At 37.7% G+C, this 12,324-nt stretch overlaps 1 protein-coding gene across 1 annotated transcript; it reads right to left on the reverse strand.

Annotated features, from left to right (window-relative positions):
• Positions 1–235: 235 nt before the first annotated feature.
• CCDC160 (coiled-coil domain containing 160) lies at positions 236–1,133 on the reverse strand (the record flags this gene model as incomplete). The annotated part of the gene is given in 5 exon segments (XM_082771101.1): positions 236–373; positions 376–399; positions 692–964; positions 968–970; positions 972–1,133. Coding segments are annotated over 5 exon segments (600 nt in total).
• Positions 1,134–12,324: the final 11,191 nt, after the last annotated feature.

Consider the following 12,324-nt stretch of genomic DNA (forward strand, 5'->3'; position numbering starts at 1 on the left):
TTTGCGGCACGAAACCCCCTCGGAGCTGGGACCCCGGCCCGGCTGCTCCCGGCCGTGCCCCGCGCCCCCAGCGCCCCCTGCCGGGCTCCCGCAGCACCGCGGGGCCGCCACCGGCGGCTGCTGCCCCTAAGGGGTCCCTCGCAGCCCCTCGCTTCCCAAAATATTTACCCCGAAGGCACCGAGTGCATCGCCCCGCGGCGGGGCCGGCAGATGTTTTGCAAGCAGTTCGAAGGCTTTAGGATTCCAGGCATGCAGGAGCTTTGCGGCATTTAGTTTGCTTGTAGCGACTTCCACCTCGCTCCTTATTTTCCTGTGTTTTCGCCTTTTCTGTGCTGGTCTTACTTCCGAGCTCATGTTGCTGCTTTAGCTTTACTTAGAGTCTTGTTGTAAATCTTTGCTCTTTGGATTTAAATTAATAGTTTCTCCTTTTGCCTGGAGCAACTCTTCATTAAATCTTCTTAAGTTTCCTGATTTTTCACGTAAGTCTTGTTTTCAGCCTTGAAGCTTGAGATCTTTTTCAAAGCTTGTCCTTTGACCCTGCTTTAGCTGGGCAGTTTTGCAGTGAACCTTTCTTCTTCTCCTTTTTTTTTTTTTTTTTTTTTTTTTTTTTGGCAATTAGCTGTTCCTGCTCAGCATTTTCAAAGCCTATTTGTAGGTTTTGACGCATAGTTTTGAGTTGCACCAGCACTACACTGAGCAGCACGGAGGAGTTTCGGAGACTTCTTCCCAGCCGGTCTGCTGCGTTTCTTGTTGCTAATTCCCTTGCATTCCAGGCACAATGACCCTCTGTTTCTTTTAAGCTTTCTTCAGCTCCAACATCTAAATTACCAGCTCCACAGCAGGCAGAATCCCTGTCTGTTTCCTCCTTTGAAATGTTTATCTTTGCACCTACTAACTTAGGTTCATACTCTTGAACAATGAGTTTGGAAAACCATTCTTTCCTTTTGAAACTTTTTTTTTTTTTTTATTTATTCTAGAATTCTTGTAATTGCCATATTGTAGATTTCCCCCCCTCTCTTTGCTCTCTCTAAAGCCAATTTTTCAACCGTCAGTGATTCAGATTGATTGGCTGGACTCAAAAAGTCCAGTGCATTGCAATTAGGAGAAATAAACTCCCTGTGTTTTCTGTCCATTCCTGGAATTTGTTTCCTATCAAATGAAAAAACAAACCAAAACAAACAAACAAACAACAACAACAACAAAAAAAGCTACCATCTTTACACTCTAATTTGAATAATTATTTTTATTGTATTTGAATACCTTTCTTTGCAGTTCTCATATAAGCCTGCAGTAGGAAACTCGCACCACCAAAGTGGTTGTATTCAATTTTAGTAAGTGTATTAGCAATGTTAGCTCATGCTAACTAAACTAGACAGGAGCTTAGCTGTATTTTAGCTGTTGCTGTGATATTAAAGCTGTAGGTATGTTATTAGTTTGTTGGAGGAAACATTTTAGAATTACATGTTTTTAAGACAAAAAAAAAGAAGTGTATTTAAGTCATGCATTAGGCAAAACTTAATTTTTAAATAAAGTAAGCTTTATACAACCTTTATTTAAAATGTTTACATTTATGGACAGAGGACTACAAACTATGTTTGCTCTAAACTCACTTCGTCCTGTAATCTCATCACCACTCAATCTCTTCAAAGGTTCTTTGTTTTAACATTTGTGCTGGGATCTGACTATCTGAAACTCTGCTGTGGTATAGGTGCTCAGTGTTATTTAAGAACTGTGGAGGTGTCAGACCTTATTATGGTGCATCAGTAAAAAGCTACACATAGTATAAATAGGCAATATCTGCTGCTTCTGGTAACCCTGACAATTGCCCTTTACTGCTGACCTACAAGATTCCTGATATTCCAGTCATAGTCCTTTCTTTGCATACAAACTGAGCAGACACACAGTTATGCAGAATCATGTAAGTTTTCCAAGAGAAGCAAATATCTGTAGGAACTTTGATGGTATCTCCCAATGCATATCACTAACACCAACATCAGAACAAGAGTCAAAGTCTGTAGGAGTGGGAAATTTCAAGTACCTCATTTACTCAGGACCACTTGTTCAGCTGTTTCATTGCACTGTAACTTCTGAATCGAGAAGATGAAACCCAGTTTACTTGCTGTTAAAAATAAAGCAAATTTTATCTGGATCTACATTAAAGTCCCATAAGAACAACAGCATGGGGTGAAATATGTTGACAAAGGATTATGGTAAAAGTTTGTTCTCAAAATTGGATAATCTAAGCATCATTTACAATTTTATAATCAGTATAAAATAGGTGTGAACAAGATCTTTGACACAGGGTTTATGTTTGTAGATGAAGAAAGGTAATTACTAAATGATAATAAAAGCTGTAATATTTCATTTAACTGAAATCAAGCAATTGTGCAGTAATGAGTTCAGAGATGCTTTATTATATGTCAAGGATGAATAGAATATGTTATTAGTACAAATTAATTGAGAACCAAATGCTGCAGAGAGGATGTCTTCTACTTTGGTTTCCATGTAAACTTTCCACTGACATTAGATGAGGGTCAGTGTAAACTGAAAGAAAAAGTCCTAAACTTCTGTCCCCATTGAGTGAGGATTAATAATTGTGGAACCTATTTTCCCCTACCATGTGGTTTTGATCTTCCTGATCTAGCCGCTGCTAGACAGCAGTGCAGTTGTTTCAGTCTAGATTCCAGTGAACAACCATCTTAGAGCTTGTCGCTATGATGGGGTCAGCAACTGAGCTAACCTAGAAAGGAGCTGGAAGCCATACAGGAAAAGATCTTACTGATCATAAGAAAATGACAACTTCACCTGAAGTTGTCCTTCTAGAACAAGACTGATGTGCAAAGACTGTGTGTAACAGAAATTTGCAGGCTATCTGGAGTGAGGAGCTGTCACCTTCAGGGCTACTAGAAGGGAATTTGCAAGAGTGGTGCACTCATGTAACAAGTGAGAAAAAAATGCAGTCATGCAAAGGGAAAAAAAAAAAAAAGGAAAAGGAAGAAAGAAGAAAAAAAAGACAAGGAAGGGTGGAAGGAAAACTAAAACGTAAACACTATTTTTTTGCTCACTATAATGTTAAGCTTTGAATCACTCCAATTGTATACCTCAAAACTCAACTCCAAACTTTGGAAACTTCGAGTTTTACCAATAAATACAATAAGCTATGACACATTGGTTTCATAATAAAAGTATGCTGACTTCCAATGCATCAAATAAACCAACACCGAATAGTAAATTTGCATTTAACTAAACACTGAAGGCTGAATTTTCAAACACACTGAGAATACAATGTTGTATAAGGAAAAGGAGTACTTCTGATTTCCAACCACCACCGTCAGCTGAACTTTTCAGTATCCTTCCTTGTTCAGACTCCATGCATTGCTTGATGCTAAAGTCAGCCAGTTCAGCTCACTGATCTAAAATTACCTGTGGAGGTGTGTTGTTTTCTAACAGGTCAGCAATGTGAACCAACTCACCCTGTACCTGTGTGAGCACTCAGGGCAGGAATAAGCAGCTGCAAGATGAAAAGAGACTGTAAGAGAGTGGCAGAACCAGCCTTTGTATTGCCATCCTGCTTCAACACTGAACTGGGCAGAAAGGGAACTGTCCTAAGCACCAACATGATTCTGCCAACCTGATATGCCACAGGGACCTCAACAGGAAATTAACTGTTGATCTCAAAATCCTGGATATCTGTCAAATAAATCACTCTCATGCTCATGTATGTGAGATTGAATACACAGCACGATCTACAGTTTTGAGTCCTACCATCAAAACCTAAAGTTTCTGCCAGTTCAGTTAAATTGGCTCCTGAGGTGGTGCAAGTCCTGTATGGTTGATGCAGGACCCACCTGGCCATTGCTCCACCAAATTTCCAACAACTCTCCATCAAGATGTCAATGTCCCTAACTCTGTTACTGCAACTGCATTGGTCCATCTTCATCTCTGGGACTTGCAGCCTGTCCTCCAAGGTTTGCACTAAAAATTGACTTTCTTACTTTATATATACAATACCTCTGAGCTAAACTGGTAAGTAGGGGGGCAGGAGAGGAGGGAAGGAGAAATTCATGGTTTCCTGCTTTAGTCTGGTCTCAGAGGAAGTCATTGTTTCCTGCAGCTTGGGTAGGGGAACAGTACAAAGCAGCTGCGTAACTGCTTCAAGACAGAGATCTATTTAGATAAGCCAAAAGCTGGGTATGACTGAGCAAAGAGCAACACTGAACATGGCTGTAAAGAACACTGCCAGTCCTACCACCGCATCAGAAGCTGCCAGATCTGCCATGTAGCTGTATTTATGTGTCTGCTCTCATGCCACATAATCCCATCACCACCTCGCAAGAACATGATGTATCCACAATCAAGCCCTGTGTTTGTGGAGTCTCCTCTTCTCATCTAATGACAAGGACATTGCAGAAGGGAACAGAGGGGGTCTAGGTCGCTCTGATAAGAGGTGACTGTTTGTGACCTAGGTAAGTTTGACCTAGGCATAACAAAAGAGGAGAGAAGCACTCAGGTAGGTATATTTGTCTTTTTCTTAATTTTATCTTTTTCTTTTTTTTTTCTTTTTCTTTTTCTTTTTTTTTTTTTTTTTTTTTTTCCATCTTCCTCCCATACTTTCTTTACCTCAATATCTCCTCTTTTCCTAAAAGTGTCTTTTCCAAATGTCTCCAGGCATCGAACAAGAAGATCACTTTATGAAGTGACTGTTATATTTTGGCGTCAAGATCATTCCAAACTTCAAACTGCATGCTTTCTTTGGTTAGACAGTTTTTCTAGCAACAGATCAAAAATTCCAACTATAACAAATTGCACTTGCAAACTGGTAAGCGATCATTGGAAATTGAAATGAGGCCACAGTTTGCCATGCGCAGCAGAGCACACGGCACACTGTAGAAGCTCTTTGCAGAGTGCTTTGTAACACAGCAAAAGCGCTTTAGCTGAATCAGTGTTAGCTACAAGTTTAAGGGAATGCTGCTGTCATCAAAGTTACTCCAGTCTGACGGCACTGAACAGAGCAAAACTTTACCAAGAGGAACACAAACACTTTGAACAAGTAATCAAGCTGCAGAAAAGAATGGATGGCAAACCATGAATACGGACATTTTACTACATCATGTTTAATCACCTGTTCTTGTAATTGATAGCACTGCCTCAAAGCTCTAACAACGCAAGACTGAAGAGAAAGAAAGACATTTTTGTGCTGGTTGGCTAGGACATTCATCATTCTCTACTGGAAATGCTCTTTGGAAACATGGGTGAGCCAGAAAATATTTGAGACAAGAACTAAAATAAAAATAAATCCACTATACTGATGGATCAGCATCTAACCTGCTGAAAAAACAGATGTTCCCTTGACCCACTGCTAGCGCTGCCCATCACCCTGGTGCTGTTTCCCCTACTGTGTCTGTCTTTGCAATTACCCTTGGATCGTGCCGCCATGCAAGTGTCGGTGCTGGCTGGTGGCATGCCCCAGTGTGCCTCTTCCACCAGGCACAGACACCATTTCTTCTGGCACACCAATTTCAAATAAACCCCTTATCTCCCCTGCTTTCACCTGAATCAGATTAGCTGAGCACATATATGCACAGTAATTAATTAAATGACTTTTCTTAATGAGGACAGTATGAGTTACTCTATCTTTAGATCGATGGGGTCAGTAGTCTTTGGCAAAGAGCTAAGATAATAAGCTGGAGGCAGCAATATCTTCAACTGACCTTGCTGGCTCTGGAAGAAAGTATTTGTAAACAGCAGGAGATGTCTAAACACACAGTAAAAATAAATATCTCATGTTACAATTTGAGGAGTACAAGAGCTCTGTTTCCAGGTGACTGAGTAGAAGAAGGCAATGGGGTTAGCAGGCCTTACAAGGGGCCTCAAGACTCAAGCCATCGGATGCCCCATAAGGAGCTGTCACTCCTCAAGTCAGTCAGCACCCGGACTGAAGTCATGTGGTCTGAAAATGCAAAGCAGATCATCAGCTTGTTCTTCTGGAAAAAAAAAAAAAAAAAAGTGCGTAATAAACAACTTTTCAGAAAACTGCAAACAACTTCTGTAATCGACCTTGCAATCCAGACCAACCTTATTCCCAGTATCTTAAATGCACCAGTGTCCTGGTGGCTCCTCAACTTGCTGGCACAGCTGGAGCATGAGCTGGAGTGTTCTGAAGGAAGCAGAGCACGTGAACAGTGTTGCATCCCTGTCACACACACAGCCACTGGGACATTCATGGGGGTTAAAAAAAATGAGTGAGGACTCACTAAGCAAGGTGGCATTCCCTCTTCTTTTGCACACAAAGTCCTTCTGAAACCAGTTCTTAGCAGCCTTAGCAGCCACAGAGGTTGTACTTCTTTTCAGGGACAAAGAAACCTGTCAGGTAAATGGCATTTACAAGAAATTGGCAATTTAATTCTAAAGCATTAGAAGAATGATGTCTTTAATTTAAGTGTGACATTGTCTTAGGCGTTTATATCCACCAAAAAAAAAAAACAAAACAAAACAAAAAAAACACCTCCTAAAACCTGCAAAACCACCAACCAAAATCATATAGCAGGAGGATAAGGAGGAACAGCTTAGGACTGCATGAAGACCAAGAAAGTTTCCAATTGCTTTAATTTTCCTTTTATTAACTCTTCCTTAATGCACAGTTCATATCTGCACCATGAACCGCATATGAGATATGCTAGTCATTTTGCTTAATGTACTCGGTGGAAGGTGCTCAGACATCACAAGTGATATAGATGGCATGAAGATTGTCTGCTGCTAAATTTCCTGAGAAATTAGGCCCACTCACTAGGTCTACTGAGTGACTTGTTAGCTTTTCCAAGTTCTGAACTGAACATTCAGCAAGGATCTTCTCAGATTTGTGGCTATAAAATAATGCATTGAGAGTTACTGCCAAGAAAAGAAGGGAAAATTAAAGCTTTTAGTATAACTAATAAAAATTGCTTGAATCACAACCAATTTCTCCTGCAGCTTTAGGTAGCACATGGCACAAGTCTATCCTGGATAAAATGCAAGAGATTCTGAATTATCAAGTTACCTTTTTTGAGACAAAGTTAGGAAACTTTTTGAAGCATTATAACATTTTACTGAAATTTCATTTGAGACCAAACATATTTGAATACTAAACAGTGCATATTATGGTGAATTTCAGTGTAGATATTAGACACCAGCAGAAACAAACAAAAACAAAAGCATGTTTGGGGGTAATATTGTAAAATAATTAAATGGAATTCAAAAGCATCTCAAATAACTTGCATTATAATGTATACGTTTACGTCATCTCAACTTGTATTAGAATGCATATGTTAACCTGTATTATAATGCATCACCTTACCATGACTACCCTTGAGATTCAAAGCTGTGCTTACCTGAGCTAGGATATCTTAATTACATCTGGGAAAGTATTTAGGGTTGGATAGGAGATAAGATATGGAAAATAAATATATTATTTTACTGCATACTGTTGCTGTTTTTAATCTGATTGCTGCAGATATTTGGACAAATGCTCTGAAGGTCAGGGAGCTACACATATAGATGGACACCTTTCACCCCTAGGTCTTCCAGTCCACAAGAGCTCAAGCTCCCTGTGTTGATGTACCTACTGCATCTTCCCAGAGAGAGCTGCTTGGAGAATTACATTTTGCAAATCATCTGAAAAACAAATGTAACCACAGGGCAAGCACATTTCCTAGAGTTATGGGGGCCCTGAAAACTTTTTACAAGGTGGATGAGTTTTCTTGCACACCTTTCCCCGACACCTAGGGAATCAGCTTGAACTTTCCATTATACTGTGCCATCCTGTTAGCTTTTCAAATACTTGAAAACAAAACCAGTGTGGGTTTATGAGACAGTTTACTCTGGCTTTGGGATTGGCACTGGGGTGTCGTACCACACGCTGCTCTACTACCAGCTGGTTAATCTCTCATTCTCCTCCAAATGCATTCATGTAACAGCTCTCCCCATTGTATTCTTCTACTAAAACATGATTCAGACCCTTTCTGAAAACCAGCTGTTCACTCTGGCAATTCCTGCTGCTAATCAAGGTTTCATTAGTTACAAGTTTGTTTTTGTTTGTTTGTTTGTTTTGTCTTTATTTATTTATTTATTTATTTATTGTTTGGACTTAATCTATCACTTTTCAGCTCTATCAGAAGTTACATTAAAACTCAGATGTATTTTTGTCCACAAACCCACCCATTTTTTAACTGGAAATGGGCTGGAGAAGCAGTTTTGATTGGGAAGGCATCCTTTGTCTGACAATATCAAATGAGAGTTGTGAAAAGCCGGACTGTTGTGCAGGTTCCCAGTCTTCCCAGTACAGAGAGAGGTTTGGTACTGTATGTTATGAAGGGGTTGTACTGGTTGTTTGACACGGGTGTCCAAAGGAGCAGTGGAGATAGCTGTACTCCATCCTCCTAGAGAAAAGCCCAGCCAAAGCTTTTGACAGGGTTAATGGAAGAGGAAATATCTTCTGTTGCTCTTCCACAGGTGTATAAATTGCACAGGAAAGCAATTACAGCTCTTCGTACTGGTAGCTTGAATTTATTTTGATTTTCATCAGATCAACTAATATAAAATATGTTTCTGAGATATGCAATAAAGAACATTATTTTATGTAATATAAAAATTTAAAATGAGATTATAGAATTAATATTTAAAATGTTAAAAATTCAATTTTAATATTTAAAATTTAAATAGGTTGTTAAAAATGTATTTTATATGTGCATTTCTTGTGTGTGGTGGTGTTTTGTCCTGTGCATATATAATATCTCATGGAAATGTGTGACAGATATGCTATTATTTTCTGTTTCAGCCTCAACATTTACTTAGTCAAGGATGGAATTAACAGCTTGGTAGAATGAAGGACCTCCAACTTGCATCAAGTAGTGAGTGATTGTTCTGTGTTTAGCAAAGGCCAAACCTACAAATATTTACTGAAATACTCCTTCCCTCTCAGCTTTCTTTCATTGTGTTAAATGGGAGCACTAAATGAAACAGAAATTAACCATAGTTAGCCCCAAAGTTCATTTTTCATTTTGATTTTCCTGGTCTAGTGGTGACTCACCATTCTGGCGTTACTTGCAGCCAATATTTCAGCATTCCAGTGGCTGATAGAGAAATTGGTTTAATTTAGTTCTGGTAAATTAGAAACACCTTCCATTTCCAAGGTAACAAGAAATCTGAACAAAAAGAACAAAGGTGTCTTTTGGACATGAAACACTTCTCAGGGGTTATTTTTTCTGTTTCCAGGTGCCTTCCTTTTGGTCTTGGAAAAATAGGCATCGCAACTTGAGAACAGAGCATAGAATTCTTTGAAGGGGAGGGCATATATGGGAGCCATAAAATATCTTAAAAATACTCTATCTTGTTTTCCAGGGAAGATTTAGACAGCTGTGGTATACATTTCAGTACAAAAAAGCATTCAACTGCAAACTGCAATATTTATGTTGGGAAACAGATCCTGCTCTTGTCTTCTGTAAGCAAAATGTCTTTATTCTGATGCACGATTTAAAAGAAATTAGAAAGAGAGAGAGAGAGCATCACAGATGCTTCTGCCTGCCTCATGAGAATTTGGCTAAAAAGGGAAAATGAGAACATGAGGCAATCCCCTGACAAGTGCCATGAAGCTTTTCTGAATCAGATTTCTTCAAGTTTTGCAAACCTTTTTTTTTTTTTTTTCTTTTCTTTTTTTTTTTTTTTCCAATAGGAAACTAAACAGAACTCCAACACTTGCTTAGAGATAATACACTTTTAATGGAACATTTCACTTTGGGAAATACCTAATTTTCTATCTTTATAGGATGTAATCAGTCTTACTCCTAAAGCACAGAAGACTGATGCTGCACCACAGGGTCCAGTGCTTAGCATCGAAAAACAAGTCAGGTGTCTTATGTCACCCTCCAGTATCCCTGAACGACTCTCCTCCATTCCAGCCCATCTCACTCCCAATATAATCTCATGTTTGATCACTTCGCCATTTCCTACAGCCCCACTCCAAGACTTCTCCAGCTTCGTGCAGAGTTTTTCACCCAGCAGCTGCTGTTGCTCTCACTAGGACCATTAAAACTACTTTAGATTACTTAAATTTGGAGTTAGGAGGGGAGATCAACCTCCAGCTTTCTGCTGTTAGAGTATTGATTTTATTCAGGGTGTGATAATGTAAAGCCACAAATTCCAACAGTTAGACACTGGGCTCTATCTTCTCTTTAAAGAGTCATCTTGTAATAGAAGCATGTATAAAAACTGGAACAACAATGCAGGAATATTACAAAGATATAGTATTAAAGCCAACAACACTTAGTATAAATAATTTTATTTTGTGAATTAGATACACATTTATAAGAAATGTGTGTGTTTCCTTCTTGAAAAATTCCAAAGATGGACTTTGGAAAGCTGTTAAATTTCCTAACAGATACTCAGTTTTCATTAGTCTTTTTGAAAGAGTAAAGGATGCATAAGAGTTATGATTTAACTGGAAGAAAATATAATAATTTCTAGTGTTTCTCAATAAAATTGCAAATACCTAGTAAAGCCCTTTTTAAAAGACACTAGTGAATTAATTAAACAAACAAACAAAAATAAATCTAACTATAGCTAGATATTAAAATAATGTTGGATTTTTGTTGTTTGGTGCTCCTTAATTATTTCAATGCTAAGAGCTATTCCAGAATTAATTCTGTGACTTTATGAGCAGATATTTGTTAATGTTTGGATATTCTAACAATTTTTTTAATGATATCTTCCTTCCTCAACTTTAATCTTAACTATATTTTAACAAAGCATGCAACTTAAGTTCTGCTGCACAAAATACCCTCCATGCCTTAACAAACTTTAGGGTCCTTTAACTGCCTTTTTATACAGAATTTTAGGCTGGGAGGAACAAAAGGATGCACTTTTCACGACCCTGGAACCCTGTGACCACTGGGAAATCAAAAGGGTGGTGACACGAAGGAAAACTATTGTCCACAAAAATAAGCTCTTCAAGGGGCACCAGGAATGCACAATAAAATCCCAGTTTCCTTTGTGTAGCTGTTTATGCCTATGTCTTGCATCATCCAAAAGCTCAATAAAAGATCTAAACTAAAAAGGAATCTGGGTTTCTAAGAAAAATCCATATTCTGCACAAAAAAACTATGTGAAAAAGAATCTTTTAAGAATTCATTGTCTTTTCACATATTAAATATGTAACTCTGAGGCAAAGAAAATCCTTTTGCCTGCTCTATGGGAATCAGAGAGGGAGATTTAAAAAGTTATTCTAGCAAATAGGAGCAGATGGGAAAATAACCTGATTTGTCAGGACTGGAGGATTTAGAGATTTTGTTGCCTTCTAACTCTATCTTTACTAGAAAATAGGAGCATGTAAGAGTTTAATTAGAGATCTACTAAAATCTATTTTGACCTGAAAATATTTCAAGTAAAAGGAAAAAAATAAAGGAAAACAAACAAACAAAAAAAGATGACTGGTCCTAAATTCTTAATTAAGCAAAGCTGCTATTGAAGCTAGTAACCTTTTTGTCCTTTGAGGACTACAAAACATGGAAAAATAGCCATACCTTGCAGACAAAAAATAAAGACAAATAAAACTATGTGTGAGTTTTGCATGATAGTCTCTCAAAATAAATTATTATGTCATATATTGCTATACAAAATAATAAAAAAAAAGTTATTGTTGTTAAAGTCTTTTTCAAAGACTTTTTCTAATTCAATTTGAAATCAGTGGAGAGAAAAATTCCATTGACTTTGTTAGACTTTGTATCAGAGCATTGCCTGGCAATTTATGCAAAACATTAGAATTATTTTTTTTCTTAAAAAATATATATATATATTTTAATATAAATGTGTAAAGGGAAAATATGCAGTTAGGACACTTGTTTGTGTATAAATATTACTCAGAGATTTGCACAGCAAAATTAAAGTGCTGTGCTTGTAGAGCAACTTCAATGGTCAAATACTATTTGTAAGCAAAAGTGAAATCAACTGATTTTTCTCATTTCTTCTTAGAGACCTGAAAAAAAAAAACATAAGCAAAAGCATATTTTGAGAAACAAATACAGTTCAAATGGCTGTAGTTTAACAGTCTACATTTATATAAGGAAAATGGAGAAGTAGCTTTTTAAAAGTATATATTACTTCAAATCGTATAAATTAGTAATCAAAATGAGTGTGAAAATTTATTTCTGGTGAACAATGCCAAAAGGACTGATAAATTTTATGGTGGTCATCTTTACAGACGTATGTAAAATAATAATTTTAACAAAAGGCAATTAAACTGTCCTGAAAGCGATAAATTCTGAGTTGCTGATGCACATGATCTTTTTAACTATT

The sequence above is a fragment of the Aythya marila genome (assembly GCF_965140915.1).
Source record: "Aythya marila genome assembly, chromosome: 13".
NCBI lineage: Eukaryota > Metazoa > Chordata > Aves > Anseriformes > Anatidae > Aythya > Aythya marila.